The 22,202-nt window shown below is 41.6% G+C and overlaps 1 protein-coding gene across 1 annotated transcript in view; it reads right to left on the minus strand.

Annotated features, from left to right (window-relative positions):
* IDO2 (indoleamine 2,3-dioxygenase 2) overlaps positions 1-5,925 on the minus strand; it is a 52,819-nt gene extending 46,894 nt beyond the window's left edge. The window contains exons 1-2 of the mRNA XM_055348231.1: positions 5,833-5,925; positions 4,905-5,000 (exon numbers count right to left, since the gene is read on the minus strand). Of these exons, the coding sequence (XP_055204206.1) occupies positions 4,905-5,000; positions 5,833-5,925 (189 nt within the window). The remainder of the gene's footprint in view (positions 1-4,904; positions 5,001-5,832) is intronic.
* Positions 5,926-22,202: the final 16,277 nt, after the last annotated feature.

Consider the following 22,202-nt stretch of genomic DNA (forward strand, 5'->3'; position numbering starts at 1 on the left):
TTTGGTGTTCTGTTCCTGTGTTAGTTTGCTGAGAGTCCAGTTAGTTTTATTTATCACAGTCTGCATTCCATCCTAGTATTCTCCCAATTTGCTGGTTTATTTTTTAAAATTTGCATACATGAAAGTCCATTCTTTGTGACATACAATTCCATGGGTTTTTCAGTGCCTACAGCCATATATCCATCACCTGAGTGCCATATAAAACAGTTTCACCATGCTAAACATTCCCCTATATATTACCTTTGCAGTCAACTACCCACTCCTTACCTGTCTCTAGTAACCATAAAGCTATATTTAATCCTTCTAGTTTTGCCTTTTCTAAAAAGTCATTTGAAAAGAATCATACAATATAGGCCTGTCATCTTTCATTTAGGTAAATGTATTTAAGGTTCATCCCTGTCATTGCACAAATTAATTGCTCAATCATTTGTATCGCTGAATACTATTCCACTATCCATCCTGCAATTTACAATTACTATAATTTGGTTTATTCATTTCCCGGTTGAGGGATATCCTGTTTTCTTCAAGATTTTTTTTTTTTTTTTGGTGATTATGAATAAAGCTGTTATAAACATTCACATATGGATTTTTTTTCTGGGAACATACATTTCCATTTACTTGGATAAATGCTTAGGAATGCTATTGCTGAGTTGCATGGTAAATCTATGTTTCATTTTATAAGAATCTGCCAAGCTAGTTTTCAAACTGGCTGTACCATTTTGCATTTCAACCAGCAATGAATGAAAGTCTCTATTGCTATACGTCCTCTTCAGTATTTTGATATGGCCAGATTTTTAACAAATTAGCCATACAAATAGGTATGAAATTGTCTTTTAGGCCAGCACGGTGGCTCACGCCTGTAATCCCAGCACTTTGGGAGGCCAAGGCGGGTGGATCACCTGAGGTCAGGAGTTTGAGACCAGCCTGGCCAACATGGTGAAACCCCGTCTCTAATAAAAATACAAAAATTAGCTGGGTGTGGTGGCGGGTGCCTGTAATCCCAGCTACTCGGGAAGCTGAGGCAGGACAATTGCTTGAACCCAGAGGCAGAGGTTGCAGTGAGTCGATATAGCACCACTGCACTCCAGCCTGGGCGACAAGAGTGAAACTCTGTCTCAAAAAAAAAGAAAAGAAACTGTCTTTTAATATTTAGCATTACAGGTAAACAGTCGTATGTATTTACTCTGTAAATAAACTATTTTTCATTTTTGTTTTCTATGAATATGCAGATTTCTTTACCCTGGAAAATTCACAATTTCATCTGAGTATTTACATGTGCCCCCCAACCCTCACCCCAACACTGTCTTTCTGATATTAAAAACTCAAATATTTCTTAAGGTCTAAAAATTTTGTGCTTATATGTTGGAAGTTTTACTTTTCCTCCACCCATCTGCTTATGGGATTCCATTAAAAGGAATTTGGATCACCTGTATTTCTCTTTTTTATATATTTGTATTTTTCTGATGGTTTGCACTCTTTGATTTTTCTTTATGCTTTATGAAATTTATCAAGGAAGTCCCTAAGTCACTATATATATTTTTTGCAATCAATGTTTTACTGAATTTGTTGGGTTTATATTGAGGAGTTCTGGGATGTGTGTGGTTTTTTATTTCTAATAGTTCTTTTTATATATCAGCTTTCACTTAATTTAGGAAGGCAATATACTGGATACACTAAATAGAATATTTAAAGCACTAATATCATCTTATTTACTGGAGGCCATTGGTCCTGAATGCCAAGTGGGCTACCCTCTTCTTTTTGAGTTGCCCATTTTTTCCATATTGTTTGGTAATTTTGTCTATTCAAATTCATGAACGAAGGTTAGTTTTATTAAGATTAGTGTCTAATATGGACTTTCTTATTGTATTTCCAGAGTTCTGCTGGATTTCTTCTTGCATAGCTCCCTCTGATCATGTCTTCCTAGGAAATGTGAGTGAATGGGTCTAAGGCAATTAATATATTTTGTTTCAAGATACAGATAGGTATGTTGAGACATTCTAAGACAAGGTGGTTGGCTTAGGTGCACTGTAAGATCAAAGCTGTAAATTCACCTATTGTGTTGTCTGTAGCAAGTAAAGGATCCAGAGAACACATGTTTTTGTTATAGCTCCATCTGTGGTTCTAGAAACTACTACATTTGCCTCTCACAGGAAATTGCTAACTGATTCAGTCTCTGGAAACTATTGTATTTGCTTCTCACAAACAATTCCTGTTTCAATTTCAGCCTTTGGTGGTAAAGTCTAAAAACTGGCCTTGATTTGTTAGGTATTTTCCAGGCAATTAAGAGTAGGGATAGAGGCCGTGCCTGGTGGCTCAGGCCTGTAATCCCAGGGCTTTGGGAGGCTGAGGCTGGTGGATCACAAGGTTAGGAGTTCGAGACCAGCCTGGCCAATATGGTGAAACCCCGTCTCTACTACAAATACAAAAATTACATGGGCATGGTGGTGGGTGCCTGTAGTCCCAGCTACTCAGGAGGCTGAGGCAGGAGAATTGTTTGAACCTGGGAGCTGGAGGTTGCAGTGAGCCAAGACTGCACCACTGCACTCCAGCCTGGGAGACAGAGTGAGACTCTGTCTCAAAAAAAAAAAAAAAAAAGAAGTGATAGAGACCAAGAGTGTTGTGTTAGTTTTATGCGCTGCCATAACTAATGACCACAAACGTCATGACTTAAAATAGCAGAAATGTACTCTGCCACAGTTATGGAAGATAGAATTCCCAAATTAAGGTATCAATAGGGTTGATTTCTTCTGGAGCCTCTGAGGGAGAATTTGTTCCATTCTGTTCCATGCCTGTCTCCTAACTTCTGGTGGCTGCCAGCAATCCTTGGCACATCTTGGCTTGTCAATGCATCATTCCAATTCTACCTCCATCTTCACGTGATGTTTTCCCTTGTGTCTATGTTCCTGTGTTTAATTTTTCCTCTTCTTATAAGGACTCTCATCATATACAATTTAATCCAGTATCACCTCAGCTTAACTCGAATACATCTGTACACACCCTATTTCCAAATAAGACCACTTTCACAGATTATGCATGAACATGACTTCTAGGAAGACACTATTAAACCCAGTAAAAATTTGTATTTTAATATATATATATATTTGTTTGTTTGTTTTGTTTTTTGAGACAGAGTCTCACTCTGTGGCCCAGGCTAGAGTTCAGTGGTGTGATCTCAGCTAACTGCAACCTCTGTCTCCTGGGTTCAAGTGATTCTTCTGCCTCAGCCTCCCAAATAGCTGGGACTACAGGCATGTGCCACCATACCCTGCTAATTTTTTGTATTTTTAGTAGAGACATGGTTTCACCATGTTTCTCAGGCTGGTCTCGAACTCCTGAGCTCAGGCAATCCGCCAGCCTTGGCCTCCCAAAGTGCTAGGATTACAGGCGTGAGCCACCACACCCAGCCTAAACCCAGTACAAATGTTAGGTGATGGATTTCACACTCGATTTTAGCCAAAAGGCCAAGAAGGAATAGGGACTGGTTTCAATGCTGTGCTAGGAGGAGCCCCAATTTAACAAGTCCTTCTCTTCCTTTATGGCAGTTAAATCAAATAAAGCTTGGTAAATGCCTACGGCAGACGACCTCATAATTCACAAACTGAATTCTAACCTGCCCTCCTGCCAACTGTTCCAGGCTTCCCTTGCTTCTCTTCTCTGCTATTCTGAGATGGGAAAAGGGGACTCATGGGGATCTCCCTCTGCTTTGGTTAAATCCTTGACATGGGTCCTGTAAATTTATTTCTGGATTTTATACATGATTTGCTTAATATGTTCAAAAAAATCCTTTAAATTTTTATTCCATCATTGGAACTTTTCTCTATTTTTCTGTGTTTACAGATAGTTTTTTTTCTTATTTTTCGATTTCTTTGGTCATGACAACACATTTTATCTATCAGGCAAAGAAATTACTCTGTTTAGTTTGCTACCTTCACAGACATTGAAGCCAGTCCCTTACTCATCTTTTACAAGGTTCTAGTGCTTTGCACAGAGCAAACATTCAATGAGTATTTTAAAAAGAATTTGTAATTCTAGACATTAAATATTATCCATCAGCAAACGGAAATTTTGGAGAGTGGAAAACTTTTCATGGACTTCCGCAATTATGTGGTACTCCAAACTGATAGATTAAGACAGATGGAGAAGAGACTACAGAGAAGTAATGAATGTATACTGAATGCTATTATAGGACAAGAACTACAAAAGGGCCACTTTGAAAGTGATTTACTTCCCATAACAATACTGTGAGACCAGAGTTTCTCTCATTTTATAAATAAGGAAATGGGATTACAGAGTTGAGTAACTTTTTCAGGGTTACATAGCAATTAGGTTGGTACAAAAGTGTTTGTGGTTTTTGTCATTAAAAGTAATGGCAAAAACTGTGATTACCTTTGTATCAGCCTAATCAACACTTTTGTGGAATTTACAGGCTTATTGGATGTTTTGTAGAACCCATGGCCAATTTTATAATTCAGAAATTCCCTCCATTTAACTATTCTATAACACCTAGGACAAAATCAAGTTAGACCCCCTCAGTAACAACAGAGCCTTGAGCACGTACATGGAATGAGGAACCTGAGAATTTCCAAGCTGACCTTCTTAGGCGATACCTTGTCCATTAGTTAGTTTATCATTCCCACCCAGATTCTTCTTTAAACAAACATTTGGTGAGTTATCGGCATGTGTCAGGCATTGTTTTGTGCTGGCTCTGAAAACCTTAGGAAAACACATGTATCAGATTACGAAGGGGTCATTCTGTTTTTCAGGAAGGAAGATATAGCTTTGCTGATAAGTTCAATGGTAATGAACAGTTTCCCAGGACAATTGACACACTTCCACAAGGCTAAGAAAGAAAAGTGGTATGATGATGAAAACAGAATGTGATGAGGAGGTGAAGAGAAGAATACCTTGTCCACATGAGCTTGAAGCTGGTGAGCATCAATCAATTGAGGAAGTTTGTTGGCAATTTCCATCCAAGGCCTGTAATGATCTGGAAGTTCTTTCTGCATTTAAAATAGAAACAGGTAAATATTTTAGACCTCTCTGGAAAGGGGCTTCCAAGAGTAGCTATTTTCACATTTGAGTCTTCAGGGGAATTCAAGTCAATGCAGTTGAACGAACATTGAGAATGCACCATATGCTAGTTAGGCCCTGTGCTCACCTCAGATACACAGATGACTAAGGAGCATATTGCCTAGTACGGGAGGAAAACACATTAGTCAGATATATGCCAATGCAGTAAAATATGTTTAATTACTGATATCTGTGTGAGCCAAATAACTTGCAAAGAAGAGGAAGTAGTTAATTCTGTCAGCTGTTGTGAGGAATTAAAGTGAAATATTCATAAAAATATGACAGTTGATCCCAATTTTTGGAGGGGAAGTGACTTTTTTGGGTATAAATGTGAAGAAGGGAAGGTAGTAAAGGTAGAGGGGACAGCAGATAAACAGATGTAGGTGCTTCCTGGGACAAAGATGACTCAGTGTTGCTAAAATATAAAACTCAAGAGAAAGTGATAGAGGCAGGAGGCAGACAGATGCCTAGGCAGATAGGGAAGGGTCCCTGTGAAATCCCACCTTCAAGCCTAAAACAGTCTAAAGGCTGAAAGGCCAGACTCCTGGTCCCAGATGAAACCCGTGACCCAGAGGGAGAACTTCCCCTATTGGCTCACCCTTTCCCGATTGATTCTTTCTGAATAATGCCTTTTAACCAATCAAATGTTGCCTTTTCTGATACTACCTATGGTTTGCTTGGGTGAATAATGCCTTTTAACCAATCAAATGTTGCCTTTTCTGATACTACCTATGGTTTGCTTGGGTACACCCACATGCATACTACGAAAACTGGTGGAACCACCAGGAATTCATGCCTTATGCTGGGGAGGAGCCTAGCCTTTTCAGCTTGTGTGTGAAAGTCCTGGTACTCCATTGTGAGGTGGGAGACTGCTGGTGAAACCCCTCTCTTTGCAGAGAGCTCCCCTTTTGCTTAATAAATTCCATCATCCTCACCCTTCACTATGTCCACCTGCCTAATTCTTCCTGGTCATGAGACAAGATCCTGGATTTCGCTGAGCTGAGGAGCAGAAAATCCTGCATCAAAAGGATGATGAAAGATGAGCCTAGAAAGTTACATGAAATGTGCTTTGTGTAGAATACATGCATTTTCCCTTTCTATAAGTTGGTGACATGGTTTGATTTGAATTTTAGGAAGATAAATTTGTAGGACTTTAAGATATAAAGTCAGATAAGGAAGCCTTTAAAATATTGTTCAAGGACTAAACTTAGGTAATGACAGTGAATTTGGAAAGGAGAAGCCATATATTCAAGATACACTTGGAAAATGAAATTAAAATGATCTGATTATTAAATTTGGGGCTGGGGGCTTAAGGCAAGAAAATCACTAGCCCAATAGCTCCGTTTATGGCCCACTCTAGGCCTGTGGTTTAGCCAAGTAAGACATAGTCTGAATTTCAGTGATCCCCAACTCTCACCCAAGGGACAGTAAACTACATTAATTTTTGTGAATTTTCATTGGCACCCAGCCTGTCTCATTTGTTTACATGCTATCTATGGTTGCTTTTACATTACAGCAGTAGAGTTGGTAGTTGCAACATAAACCATATGGTAAGCAAGCTTAAAGCAGTTAGTATTTGGCCCTTCAGAAAAAGTTCACCAATCTCTGATTTATCCCCCTAACCTGAGGCTCTTTTTCTCAGTGCATAACCTGCACAATTGAATTTTTGGGCTAAGAAGAAGAGGAAGTGAGGATGATTTCCATGTTTATGAATTAGGTGAGCAAATGAATGGATGGAAACACAAATTGAGACAGAAATGCAGGTGAAAGTCAAAGAGTGGGGATAAAGGTGGTAAATTCATTTTTAAATATATTGACATTAAATTACCTGTGGAATCAAAAGATATGACTGTGCTGAGAAGTTGGATACACAGTTTAAAGTTCAGGAGAAAAGTCATATTAGAAACATACAATTGGGGCTGGGCACGATGGCTCATGCCTGTAAATTCAGCACTTGGGGAGGCCGAGGAAGGTGGATCATCTAAGGTCAGGAGTTTGTGACGGGCTTGACCAACATGGTGAAATCCTGTCTCTACTAAAAATAAAAAATTAGGCAGGCGTGTTGGCACATGCCTGTAATCCCAGCTACTCGGGAGGCTGATGTAGGAGAATCGCTTGAACCTGGGAGGCGAAAGTTGCAGTGAGCCAAGATCGTACCACTGCACTCCAGACTGGAGTAACAGAGTAAGGCTCCATTTCAAAAAAAAAAAAAAAGGAAGTATACAATTTGAAAGCATAACTACAGTAAAAACCCTATATTGTGGTTAAAACCACAAGAGTGAATAAAGCCATGTGAGGGAATATGAAAAATGAAAGGAGAAGCCTAGATTAGCACAATGGAGAATATTCACAAGGCAGATAGAGGAACTGATTCCAGCAATACACATCAAAAACATAGTGACAGACGCTCAATGAGCTTGAATAGAATGACCCTATAAAAGTCAAGACAGTAGGGCCAGGTGCGGTGGCTCACGCCTATAATCCCAACTCTTTGGGAGGCCAATGCAGGCAGATCACGAGGTCAGGAGATCAAGACCATCCTGGCTAACACGGTGAAACCCCGTCTCTACTAAAAATACAAAAAAATTAGCTGGGCATGTTGGCGGGCACCTGTAGTCCCAGCTACTCGGGAGGCTGAGGCAGGAGAATGGCATGAACCCGGGAGGTGGAGCTTGCAGTGAGCCGAGATTGTGCCACTGCACTCCAGCCTGGGCAACAGAGCGAGACTCCATCTCAAAAAAAAATAAATTAATTAAAAAGTCAAGACAGTAGAGGATTTCACAGAAGTAGAGAATCATCAGAAGGTCAACCACATCATTACAGAGTTAAAGTAAGATTGACCTCTTTAAAAAACAAAACAATATTAGGAAGTCACAAATATATATTAGTTTATCTATGTACATTTAATAGAAATTTAGGTCAGGGTCATAGAAGCAGGGTTCAAACGTTAGTGTGTTGAGGAATTAGAAAATAGAGAAAATGTAGATTACTTTTCAAGGAGAGCTATAAGGCAGTAGGGAATTTGCATTTCAGAGAGATCTTTTAAGAATGAGAAGCTTGAGCAGTTTATAGTTGGCTATTGCAAGAGGGAGAGACTGAAGACAAAGGAGAGAGGAGAGTAACAGAATGCAGAAGGAGCAAAGGACTGGAAGAAGCAAAGGAGGAGAGAGAGCCAGAATGGAATGTCTGTCCTTGCAGCAGTAGGAGAAGATCTGGAGTTTAAAGGAGTTCACTTTTTATGGACTCAATTTCTCAGCAGATGGGAGTGAAGATCAAGTTGCGTGAGTTGAGATAGGGGTGGGTGTGAAATTAATTACAGAGGAGAAAAGACCAGGGACCTCAACCTAAGCATACAAATGACATGGAAGGTCCATGAGAACCCAGGGAAGTCTGAAAACTGTAAATTTGGAGTAGTATAGACCTATACATTACCCATAATTCACTTGGAAGTCTTCAGTCCCTGAGGATCTGAGACAAACCTGGGTTCAAGCTCCTAATTAATTCATAACTTGGGTACATCCAACATCCTACTCACAATCTCTGATTGATTGATTGATTGATTGAGACACAGTTTCACTCTATCGCTCAGGCTAAAGTGCAGTGGTGCGATCTCAGCTCACTGCAACCTCTGCCTCCTGGGCTCAAGCTCCTAATTAATTCATAACTTGGGTATATCCAACATCCTATTCACAATCTCTGACTTATTTATTTATTTTATGTATTTATTTTGAGGCACAGTTTCACTCTGTTGCTCAGGCTGGAGTGCAGTGGCATGATTTTGGCTTCACCTCCTGAGTTCAAGAGATTCTCCTGCCTCAGCCTCCTGAGTAGCTGGGATTACAGGCGCATGTCACCATACCTGGCTAATTTTTTTGTATCTTTAGTAGAGATGGGGTTTTGCCATGTTGGCCAGCCTTGTCTTGAACTCCTGACCTAAGGTGATCCACCTGCCTCAGCCTCTCAAAGTGCTAGGATTACAGATGTGACCCACTGTGCCCAGCCAAAGTTTATAGAGGTTTGAGAAAATAGTTTTGACATAAAATTGCTAGGTTAGACACACAATGAGTTAGTGTCCTATAGGGAATACAGTCATAAGCATTGGAGTTATATTTTCTACTCAACAGAAATATTTTGCTGCTTTTCTGTATAAAAATCTACAAATTAACAGCCAGGCACAGTGGCTCACGCCTGTAATCCCAGCACTTTGGGAGGCCAAGGTAGGCAGATCACGAGGTCAGGAGATCAAGACCATCCTGGCTAACACAGTGAAACCCCATCTCTCCTAAAAAAAAAATAGAAAAAATTAGCCCAGCGTGGTGGCGGGCACCTGTAGTCCCAGCTACTCGGGAGGCTAAGGCAGGAGAATGGCCTGAACCTGGGAGGCAGAGCTTGCAGTGAGCCAATCGCACCACTGCACTCCAGCCTGGGCGACAGAGCGAGACACTGTCTCAAAAACAAAAAAAAATCTACAGATTAACATGGAACTTCAGACTAAAGTAGCACAACAGTATTAATCAATACTAAGAAGTACAGAAAACAAAGGGAAAACCTCTAGATATTTAAATCACCGTAAAGTGAGATGGTTGAGACAATGCTCCAGGATGATATTGAAAAGACACACAGCCATCCTTTTGCTTCTGGATCATTTCTTTGGATAATTTTCTTAAATTTATAATTTAAAGAAAAACAGATTTGTAAAACTGTATTTTATATGAACACTAAACTCTTTGTTAGATTAATGCTTGATTAGATTAAGTATAAATTTTGGCTAAGAAAGTAGCATAGGAAAATTAAAAATAAAAGCATGCACAAAAATAAACCAGGTGCCGGGCCCAGTGGCTCACACCTGTAATCCCAGCACTTTGGGAGGCTGAGATGGGCAGATCACTTGAGGTCAGAGGTTCAAGACGAGCCTGGCCATCATGGTGAAACCCCGTCTCTACTAAAAATACAAAAATTAGCCAGGCGTGGTGACACAAGCCTATAATCTCAGCTACTAAAAATACAAAAATTAGTTTGATGTGGTGGCAGATGTCTGTAATCCCAGCTACTTAGGAGGTTGAGGCAGGAGAATCGCTTGAACCCAGGAGGCGGAGGTTGCAGTGAGCTGAGATCACGCGAGTGCACTCCAGCCTGGGCGACAGAGTGAGACTGTCTCCAAAAAAAAGAAAAAAATTAGCTGGGTGTGGTAGCAGGCATCTGTAACCCCAGCTGTTCGGGAGGCTGAGGCGGGAGAATCGCCTGAACCTGGGAGGCAGAGGTTGCAGTGAGCTGAGATCAAACCACTGCACTCCAGCCTGGGGAAGAGAGCAAGACTCCGTCTCAAAAAATAAAATAAAGTCTGGGCGCGGTGGCTCACGCCTGTAATCCCTGCACTCTAGGAGGCCGATGCGGGCAGATCACGAGGTCAGGAGATCAAGACCATCCTGGCTAACATGGTGAAACCCCGTCTCTAGCAGAAATACAAAAAATGAGCCGGGCATGGTGGCGGGTCCCTGTAATCCCAGCTACTCGGGAGGCTGAGGCAGGAGAATGGTGTGAACCCGGGAGGCGAAGGTTGCAGTGAGCTGAGATCGTGCCACTGCACTCCAGCCTGGGTGACAGAGCGAGACTCCATCTCAAATACATAAATAAAAATAAAAATAAAATAAACCAGGTAAATATGAACAGGAAACTTGGGTGACAATATTAACATCAGAAAAATTAGAACCTAAACTATCAAAAAGATTAGAATTTGAAGCAGATGATTTTAAATGAAATCAACGGTTTAAGTTTTGATGGAAAGAAGCTGTTCCGACATTGCATCAAAGTAAAGTGAAGGAGAAAGAGCTATTACACGCCCTTCTAGAGACAGGTGAGCATCACAGGGGCCCCGTAGGAAGAGTTTTAAAGAGCAGACTATCAAGGTTTTATTTTCGTTTTACGTTTTTTAGAGACAGGATCTCACTCTGTCACCCACACTGGAGTGTAGTGGTACAAATATAGCTTATTGCAGCCTCAAACTCCCTGGGTCAAGCAATCTTCCCACCTCAGCCTCCCAAGTAGCTGGGAACACAGGCACATGGGATCATGCACAGCTAATTCTTTTTTATTTTTGTAGAGATGGGGTCTCGCTATGTTGCCCAGGCTGGTCTCAAACTCCTGGCCTCATGTGATCCTCCTGCCTCAGCCTCCCAAAATGCTGGGATTATAGGTGTGAACTACCACCTCTAGCCTGATTTCCATTTTTAAGCATCACTTGACTGCTATGAACAGAATGTGTTACAGCTGAACAGGAATGGAAATAAGGAAACAAGGGGAGGAGACAATAGTCCTAGGGCTACATGAAGGTGGATTGAAGTGGGGTGGAAATGGAGAAAACTGGTCACCTTGGAGATACATTTCCATGATAGTGCTGAATTCATTTATTGTCAAATGGATCATTTGCAAATGGTGAAGACTATTGTGAGGATTATTTATTTATTTTATTTATTGATCTCTTTTTTTTTTTTTTTTTTTGAGATGGAGTCTCACTCTGTCATCCAGGCTAGAGTGCACTTGTGTGATCTCGGTTCACTGCAACCTCCACCACCTGGGTTCAAGCAATTCTCCTGACTCAGCCTCCCGAATAGCTGGGACTACAGGTGTACACCACCACGTCCGGCTGATTTTTGTCTTTTTAGTAGAGACAGTGTCACCATGTTGGCCAGGCTGGTCTTGAACTCCTGACATCGTGATCCACCCGCCTCAGCCTCCCAAAGTGCTGGGATTACAGGCGTGAGCCACCCCGTCCATCCAAGACTACTATGAGGCTTAGATTTAAAAAGCGTAGTTAAAGTAAACACAGGGCCTACTACAAAGTGAACACTTTCTATATAGTTATTACTATTACTATATTTTATAAACAAACTTCAACAGGGAATAAGAAAAAATCAATTCTTAATGAAATGTAAGAGGCTGCTATGAATAAATTTTGCTAATACACTTGAAAATTTCAGTTGAGTTCGCATTTGGGAAATTGCAAAAATTCATATTTTTATTTAGAAATAAAAAACCTAACTAGAACAAGAAGCATAAAGGGAATAGAAAACGTAATTCAAAACTTATAGCCTAAAATGTCTGTAGTCTGAAGAGGTATGCTATATCAACGGATAGATGATCTGTTTCAGAACACAGAAAAGCATGAGAAGGCATCTAATTGGCTGCGTGTGGTGGCTCATGCCTGTAATCCCAGCACTTTGGGAGGCCAGGCCAGATGGATCACTTGAGGTCAGGAGTTGGAGATCAGCCTGGCCAACATGGGGAAATCCCGTCTTTACTAAAAAGGATACAAAAATTAGCCAGGCATGGTGGTGCGTGCCTGTAATCCCAGCTACTCAGGAGGCTGAGTCAAGAGACTCTCTTGAACCAGGAGGTGGAAATTGCAGTGAGCTGAGATTGCACCACTGCACTCCAGTCTGAGCAAAAGAGCAAGACTCTGTCTCAAAAAAAAGAAAGTCATCTAATGCATCTTATGAAGAAAACGTAACCTAAAGATTAATCCTTGAAATAATAACACTAACCAAGGCAACTATCCACTGTTGCTATTTATGAATACAAAAAGACAATTCTGAAGATGTCACAAAATTGAGTTCAACAATATATTTAAAGATCAAGTGAGCCGGAGCATTGCTATGGTTACGTTTTAATGTTAGAACATTATTATTATACATTAAACAGTAAAATCTAGAAATACAGAAAACGTTTGGGGACAGTATTTTGACAAGCTACTACAGTAGAGGACATGCCAAAATAGCAACAAAGTTTTGCTGAAATTACTTCTAAAGAGGGTGGGACCTGACATTGGGGGATTTCTTTTCTTCTTTTTTATTTCTTTGTTTTCTTCCTTGCGGGATGGGTAGATTCGAGTCTAAGCTTCAGAGCTATGGATTATGGCTATCGTCAGAGTATTCAACTTTCTCTGTCCCCTCCCCCCACCTGGCATGAGAGCTCAGTCATTCCTCTTAAAAATCACCAGGCAACCTGTAACCCCAGCATTTTCAGATGCCAAGGCAGGTGGATCACCTGAGGTCAGAAGTTCGAGACCAGCCTGGCCAACATAGTGAAACCCCATCTCTACTAAAAATACAAAAAATAAGCCGGGTGTGATGGCCCGCACCTGTAATCCCAGCTACTTGGGAGGATGAGGCAGGAGAATCACTTGAACCCAGGAGGCAGAGGTTTCAGTGAGCCAAGATTGTGCCACTGCACTCCAGCCTAGGCAACAAGAGTGAAACTCTGTTTCAAAAAAAAAAAAAGAAAAAAACAGGCAAATATTAAAGAAATATTTGTTAATTGGTTTATATTGGTTAATATTTGTTAATGAGTCCATCTAGCATGCCAGAATATTTTTTCCTGGCCTTATATTTTCTGCTATGTGCTAAATTGTGTCTCCCCCAAATTCCTATGCTGAAGCCCTAGCCCTAGTACTTAAAAATATAACTGTATTTGGAGATAGGCCCTTGAAGGAGGTACATTGAAATGAGGCCTTTAGGGTGGGTCCAATTTAATCTGATTGGTGTCCCTAAAGAAGAGGAAATTTGGACACAAAGAGACAGGGGGAGACTGGGCACAGTAGCTTATGCCTGTAATCCTAGCACTTTGAGAGGCCGAGGTGCGCGGATCACTTGAGGCCAGGAGTTCAAAACCAACCTGACCAACATAGCGAAACCCTATCTCTACTAAAAATACAAAAAATTAGCTGGGCTTTGTGGCGCGCACCTGTAATACCAGCTATTCAGGAGGCTGAGGCAGGATAATTGCTTGAACCCGGGAGGCAAAGGTTGCAGTGAGCCGAGATTGTACCACTGCACTCCAGCCTGGGTGACAGAGTGCAACTCTGTCTCAAAAAAAAAAAAAAAAAAAAAGAGAGAGACATAGGGAATTTGTGCATAGTGGAGAAAAGACCATGTGAGGACACAATAATAAGGAGGCCATCTACAAGCCAAGGAGCAAGACATCAGAAGAAACCAACTCCACGACACCTTGATCTTGGACTTCCTGCCTCAAGAACTGTGAGAAAATCAACTTCTGTGATTTAAGCCCTCCTGTTTGTGGTATTTTAAGCCCAACTGTTTGTGGCTGCTGTTACAGCAGCTCTGGCAAACGACTATACTATTAAATCTGACTTCACAATCTTGAAGATAAGTAAGGATCAACACCCTGTCTGGGGCACCAGCAAAGGCACAGAGGCCTCCTTATGGGATTTGTGAGTTGAATAGGGGGTCCTCATCTCAGAGAAGCATTAAACTCAGAGCATCTGCCCAAACCAAAAGCAAAAGTGCATAGAATCACTGAGGACTTAAATGACAGGAGATGAGGACTAGAATATAATGTCTAGGAGTGGAGAGTTTTTACACTGGTCTTTTTATCACGTCTGTATCCTAAGCAACTTCCTAAATGCCCTTAGGCATAGAAACCAGTGAATAAATTTTCACTAAATAGAAACAATAAAATGGCCGGAAAAATTTTGAAAGAATAGAAAATGCAGAAAGGGTTATTAAGTTGAAACTAGAGAGATAGAACAAATGGCATTCGGTTAGATGGCAATCGATCTCAAAACTAACTAGTGATTACAAATTATTTTTAAGGACAAGACAGGGAATTTTTGTACAAATGGTGTGATTTAAACTTAAACATCTCGGGTAGAAGAGAAAAGTTTTGTTATTGTTTTTGTTTTTTGAGACAGAGGGCCAAGGCGGGTGGATCACTTGAGGTCAGGGGTTCGAGACCAGCCTGGCCAACATGGCGAAACCCTGTCTACTAAAAATACAAAAATTAGCTGGGTGTGGTTGGTGGTGGGCTCCTGTAATCCCAGCTACTCAGGAGGCTGAGGCAGGAGAATCGTTTGAACCCAGGAGGTGGAGGTTGCAGGGAGCCGAGATGGCGTCACTGCACTCTAGCCTGGGCGACAAAGCGGACTCTGTCTCAAAAATAATAACAATAAAACAATCAGTAAAAATAAATGTGAAGTAAAAATTTAAACACTAGATTTCAATTTATGGGACTCATTAACTGGAGATGATATAAAAGTGAAAGATTTCTATCAGTCATAGAGCCTAAAAAAGCAGTTGACTAACATTTATAATAATCATATTTCAAGTACTGAGGTCAATTATGCTAGAGATTCTGAATGAACTATTCTAGGTGGAGCTTCGGCATCAGTATTTTTTAAAACTTCCCAAGTACTTTTGCTATATAGCCAGAAACAACAACTCTAAACCACCTTGCATGTAACGTTCTTTGAGGAAAACTCTTCAAATATCAGATGCATCATGTCATTTACAGGATGTATTAAATCTGAACTCCAGCCCGGGCCCAGTGGCTCATGCCTGTAATCCCAGCACTTCGTGAGGCTGAGGTGGGCAGATCACGAGGTCAGGAGTTCAAGACCAGCCTGACCAACATGGTGAAACCCTGTCTCTACTAAAAATACAAAAATTAGGCCAGGTGCAGTGGTTCATGGCTGTAATCCTTGAACTTTGGGAGGCCAAGGAGGGTGGATCACCTGAGGTTAGGAGTTTGAGACCAGCCTGACCAACATGGAGAAACCCCATCTGTACTAAAACTACAAAATTAGCCAGGCATGGTGGCTCATGCCTGTAATCCCAGCTACTCAGGAGGCTGAGGCAGGAGAATCGCTTGAACCCGGGAGGCAGAGGTTGCAGTGAGCTGAGATTTTGCCATTGCACTCCAACCTGGGGTACAAGACGCCATCTCAAAAAAAAAAAAAAAAATCTGAACTCCAGAGCCTCACTTCCGGGCTCTCTCAGTTCTCTTCACTCTTGTCTCCTGCTGTAACCTTCTTGATGCCAAGCTAATTTCCTCGTATTCTCCATGTCTAAAGAAAAATTAGCCCTTCCTTCAAAAACACACATCCATGCCCCCTCTACACACGTAGGGCACATGAAACATTTATTTGTATGAGTTGGTGAGGCACACATTTTCCACAATAAATGTTGGAGCTTGGAAAGGTTTGAACATTGACAGAAACAGTGGGATAGAATATTTGAAACGAAGTCAGACTGCTTCCCAAAACCAGAATTTTTTTTATTCACTGTCTTGACCACGTTTTCTTCAGACATGTTCAAGCAACTATCTATAGTGAGAAACCAAAAGAGATACTGAAGGAACTTCTAAAAGAGTTTCATCTAAAAGAGATACTGAAAGAACTTCTCTGAGGCCACTGGACATGAAGGTACAGCCTCCCGACTCTGACGCTTGCCTTTCAACTAAACGAAAGTAAGATCTGGTGTCCCCTTGAGCAGGGCAGCCGATTGTGATTCTCCATCTACTCTTGCAACACTCTGCCTGGTGATTTTAGTGGCTGGGTCCCTCCTTATCTGTGAAGCAACCTGGGGCAGATTTTGATGAAAATGTCTTTCTGCTACCTCTTCCCAGAAAGGGAGCAGTTGAAAATGGTCACACCAATGAAAGAAAATTAAAACTGAAACAAGGAAGTACATTTTGAGAACTATGGGGAAAATGATCATAACACAGTAAAACCACTTTCCCAAGGGACTTTTTTCTGCATAAGCTCAGGAATGGAAATTCCATTAACAAAACCATAGCATATCAGGCAGGGAGTGTCACAAGAACCTGATGCCGTAAATGTTTCTCATCTGTTTCCGTAGTTATGAAAGAGGAAAGAATAAAGAGCAGAATTCTACAACTGTGGATCTACATCATGTTTAGCTCATTTGTAATACTGTTTTTCCTCAGCTCAGTGTACACATTTAACCCCAATAAGAGCAATTTGGTCTTTTCTTCCTTTGGAACTAGGCAGGATATTCCTGAATTGGGTTAGATGTATAGAGTGGAGTTTTTAACAAGCACTGGCTCAGGGTCAGAAGACTGGCTTCTGGTCCTTACACTGGATTTATGAAAATGCTTTCACATTCATTCTCCATAGCAATCTAGTGGAGGTGGCACCAGATCTCTATCCAGTAAATGTGAAAATTGAGGGTCAGGGGATGTCTGTAATTCAGTCAAAGTCACAAGAGCTATTAAGTGCAACTTAGCGTGACCGACTCATCCGAATTGTCCCAGCACTTTCCTGATTTAGCACTGAGAGTCTTGCATGTCAGGGGTCTATCCAGTACCTAACAAATAGGGACACTTGGTCAACCTAGTGGCAGTGTCGGAGGAAAGAGTCCAGTCCATTCCCATTTCTCACAGTGCCACCGCACTCCAGCCTGGGCGATAGAAAGAGATTCTATCTCAGAAAAAAAAAAAAAAAAAAAATCTTGGGGTCCGATGTTGCAGTCATTGCAGTAATTTTGGAGAGGTTCCACCCCCACCCTCCAGCCTAATTTGCCATTTAACTATGATTAAAGAATAATGTGGAATTCAATGGGCTTTTACTGAATACCTACCCTGAGGCTTGTCTACTTCTGAGTGTTACCGGAGTGATATAAATGAAGATAAGAACTCTGCTGCTTCCAAGAGTAGAGAGCTGTTATGTTTTGTTTTGTTTTGTTTTGTTTTGTTTTGTTTTGTTTTGTTGAGACGAGTTTCGCTCTTGTTGCCCAGGCTGGAGTGCAGTGGCACTGTGAGAAATGGGAAAGTTCTTCAAAGATTATAAAAAGTCACAATTTCTTACTATAAGATTGCTAGCCACTATTAGTGGCTGTCCAAATCAGCTGTCGTAGCTTGCTCCGGCATGCCTGGACAGAACTAGAAAAGCCCCAGCCCATAGTGCATGCCATTCCTTATATGGAGATGTTTCCTTAACTATCCCTGGGCAACTTGCTTTTCTTTCTTTGTTCTGTTCCCTTATCCAATTAAAAAAGTTTTAAACTAATAGCCAATTGGGTAAAGTGTAAAATGTGAGGTCCTATTCCAGCCAATGGAAGCTGGACACAGCAGTAGGGTAGATGCGTCAGGTTATAAATAACTCTGTCTCCTTTGTTTGGTGCGCTCTCATGGCTGGACAGCTATTGAGTAGCACCCTTTCTGCAGAAAGTAAAGGTCCTTTTGCTGAGAGATCATTTGTTCCCATGTTCATTCTTTTTCTGTGACACCAAAAACTTCATTCCCAACAGCATGATCTCCACTCATTGCAACCTCCGCTTCCTGGGTTCAAGGATTCTCCTGCCTCAGCCTCCCCAATAGCTGGAACTACAGGCATGTGCCACTACGCCTGGCCAATTTTTGTATTTTTAGTAGAGACGGGGTTTCACCATGTTGATCAACCTGGTCTTGAACTCCTGAACCTCAAGTGATCCACCTGCCTTGGCCTCCCAAAGTGCTGGGATTATAGGCGTGAGCCACTGCACCTGGCCTGGACCCCACGATTTTTAACTGAGTGGCCTTGGCCCTCATTTAGGATGTAATAATAATAATAATAATAATAATAATAATAACTAAAAGTCAAGAGTTATAAGCAGAACTAGTTCTGCTTTTGCCACTCATGACTTTGAGCAAGTCATTTCCTCTGGATTTCAGCTAGCTCAAATGTAGAAAGAGGGGGCTGACACCTGATGGTCTGTAAAAGCTTTGATCGTTTTAATGTTCTAGGCCTTGGACCACACCAGATGAGAAACACAGTGTTTATAAGGGCTAAATGATGAAAAAGATTTGCATTACAATTTGAGCCCTAAGTAGAATTAAGAAAGAGGTATTGTTAGCAAGGTTTCCTTCCCCTTCTCAGAAATTGCCACAAAGATTTAATCCTTCCTATCAGCCCTGAAAGCACCCAAGTTTCCTCATGTTCTCTTTTTTTCTACCATTAGCAAGTCAAGATAAACTAATTTACATCAAAATGTCGTGATAGTGATCCAGGACAGTTTATAAGTAAGCGCTCCTGGAGGGATCTGCATTACAAACATGTAGTCATGCAAAGGAGAAAATCTTTAACAGAGAAATTCCAGGTATTCTGTTGAAGGGGCTTGAGTCTTACTGTGACCTTAGCTCATGTACTTGGAAGTGCCATGTTCCAGGTTTGATAAACCACAACCACTTCAAAATTAGAAGTTACATGCAGACAATTATTTCAGTGATCTGTGGTGAGCAGGGAGGGGAGGAAGGGCCTGCCAGAAGCTCAGAGGGTGTTGTATGTAGTTTGAGCAACATAGTCTAGGATTATGATTGATTTATTTTAAGAAACAACACAATAACTTTTTGAAATATTCGATCACGTTAAAGAAGGATATATATTTTTTAGGTTTAGCAAATGAGATAATAAATACTAACAAACTTGGTAATAGCATTGTTTGAAATGTTTGTTCTTCCGTGCCGCAAAGAAATAGCACTTGAGGCCGGGCGCAGTGGCTCATGCCACTTTGGAAGGCCAAGCCACTTTGGAAGGCCAAGGCAGGCGGATCACCTGAGGTCAGGAGTTCGAGACCAGCCTCAACATGGAGAAACCCCATCTCTACTAAAAATACAAAATTAGCCAAGCACGGTGGCACATGCCTGTAATCCCAGCTACTCGGGAGGCTGAGGCAGGAGAATTGCTTGAACCTGGGAGGCGGAGGTTGCAGTGTGCCGAGATCGCGCCATTGCACTCCAGGCTGGGCAACAAAAGTGAAACTCCATCTCGAAAAAAAAAAAAAAGAAATAGCACTTGAACATAAATTTAATTTATTTAGTAACGCCATTTTTACTTCCTGCAGAAAAGGTACACTTGCCGGCAGTTTTGCCACTAGAGTACACCAAACAAAGGAGACAGGGTCATTTATAACCTGACACATCCACCCTACTGCTGTGTCCAGTTTCCGCTGGCTGGAACGGGACCTTACATTCTGTATTTGTCCTGATTGGCTAGCAACTTAGAACTTTTTAAAAGAGGCACAGGTAGAGGAGAACAAAGGAAGGAGGAAGTAACTTGTGGAACGCTGAGAAAGGTAAAAACACTTTTAAATAAGGAAGAGGAACAGGCTATGACCTAATGCTTGCTTAGACCAGTATAAACTTATGCCAGGGAAAATATTTAGGCTAAGTTGTGGGAGGTAAGAACATAAAGTACATTGATTTCCTTATTGTGGCTAGCAGATATTTAAGAATGTTAGCACAGGTCTTTGAATAAATTTTGCTTCTAAGAGAAGTTACTATTTGTTCCTAATTAGACGGGGAGGAAAGTCTTTGAAGAGGAATATCTACTTTACATTTTACAGCATGAACAAATTATTTAATTAAACACTCTACTTCTTTTTTTTTTTTTTTTTTTTTTTTGATACCTTAGCTCTAGTCCTATAGTTTTGCCCCTGTTGGTTAGGCTTGAGTGCAGTGGCGTGATCTCTGCTCACTGCAACCTCTGCCTCCCAGGTTCAAGCGATTATCCTGCCTCAGTCTCCCAAGTAATTGGGATTGTAGGCACCCACCACCACACCAATTTTTTGTATTTTTAGTAGAGATGGGGTTTCACCATGTTGACCAGGCTGGTCTCGAACTCCTGACCTCAGGAGATCCACCCACCTTGGCCTCCCAAAGTGCTGGGATAACAGGCATGAGCCACCTCTCCCAGCCTCAACCCTCTCCTTCTACCAAACAACTTTTGGGACCCTACCACTAAGATAAGTGATTTCACTTACGAAGTGGGTACTACTGTAACTGCCCAGTGAGGTCACCTTGCCCACTGTCTAGACAGAGCCAATTTATCAAGACAAGGGATTTGCAATAGAGAAAGAGTAATTCATGCAGAGCAGGCTGTGTGGGAGACTGGAGTTTTATTATGATTCAAATCAGTCTCCAGGAGCATTCATTCAGGGAGTGGAGGTTATTTATCTATTTATTTTTTTGAGATGAAGTCTCACTCTGTTGCCCAGGCTGGAGTGCAGTGGAGTGATCTCAGCTCACTGTAACTCTGCCTCCCAGGTTCAAGTGATTCTCCTGCCTCAGCCTCCCGAGTAGCTGGGACTACAGGTGCGTGCCACCATGCCCAGCTAATTTTTTGTACTTTTAGTAGAGACAGGGTTTACCATGTTAGCCAGATGGTCTCAATCTCCTGACCTTGTGATCCGCCTGCCTTGGCCTCCCAAAGTGCTGGGATTACAGGCGTGAGCCACCACCCAGTGGGAGCAGAGTTTTTAAGGACAACTTGGTGGCCTGAGGGAAGCCAGTGAGCCAGGAGTGCTGACGGGTCAGAGATGAAATCATAGGGAGTCAATGCTGTCTTCTTGTGCTGAGTCAGTTCCTGGGTGGGGGCCACAAGATCAGATGAGCCACTTTATCAATCTGTGTGGTGCCACCTGATCCATCAAGTGCAGGGGCTGCAAAATATCTCAAGGACTGATCTTAGGAGCAGTTTAGGGAGAGTCAGAATCTTGTAGCCTCCAGCTGTATGACTCCTAAGCCACAGTTTCTAATCTTGTGGCTAACGTTAGTCCTACAAAGGCAGTCCAGTTCCAAGGCAAGAAGGAGGTCTGCTTTGGGAAAGGGCTGTTACTATGTTTGTTTTAAACTAAAAACTATAAACTAAGTTTCTCCCGGAGTTAGTTCAGCCTATGCCCGGGAATGAATAAGGACAGCTTGGAGGTTAGAAGCAAGATGGAATCGATTAAGTTAGATCTCTTTCACTGTCTCAGTCATAATTTTGCAAAGGCGGTTTCACTACCAGCTTTTGCAGATTAGTGATGAGAGATATAAATGAAATCCTAAGCTCTTCAACCAACTGAATGGACCTCTTCTTGGCTAAGAGGGTCCCAGAGTTAACTTGAAAACTGAGTTCTAGTTCATTACTAGATGGAATGTCAGACACTCCTCATTATACCCTTGTAGGTAATTCTCTTTAGACATTCTTCCCTAAGGGCTAAACAGAAACCAGCCCTTTTGAAAGTGTCCTCTACCCCTGGTATCAAACAAGCACCTGACTGCTTTCCCTCCCTTTTGCAGTTTCAACATAACAACCAGCCAGGTTCACCAAACCTGCAGTGGTTCTGGCCCCTACGGAGAACACACAGTGACGGTTTCCTGTCCTCTCCTTCAGTTTTGACCTCAGAGGGCTGAAAGATCCTCCCTCAGATCATGCTAAGGCTGCCATCTTTTGAATGTAGGTCCCATGAAGGGGCATGAAGCCAAATTGCACATGTACACATTTCTCCTTTCATAAATTTCATAACTCCTCCTATAGCCTATTGAATATGTATATTTGGTCACCCCATTCAGCATAAATC

The sequence above is a fragment of the Gorilla gorilla genome, chromosome 7 (assembly GCF_029281585.2).
Source record: "Gorilla gorilla gorilla isolate KB3781 chromosome 7, NHGRI_mGorGor1-v2.1_pri, whole genome shotgun sequence".
Classification (NCBI taxonomy): Eukaryota; Metazoa; Chordata; class Mammalia; order Primates; family Hominidae; genus Gorilla; species Gorilla gorilla.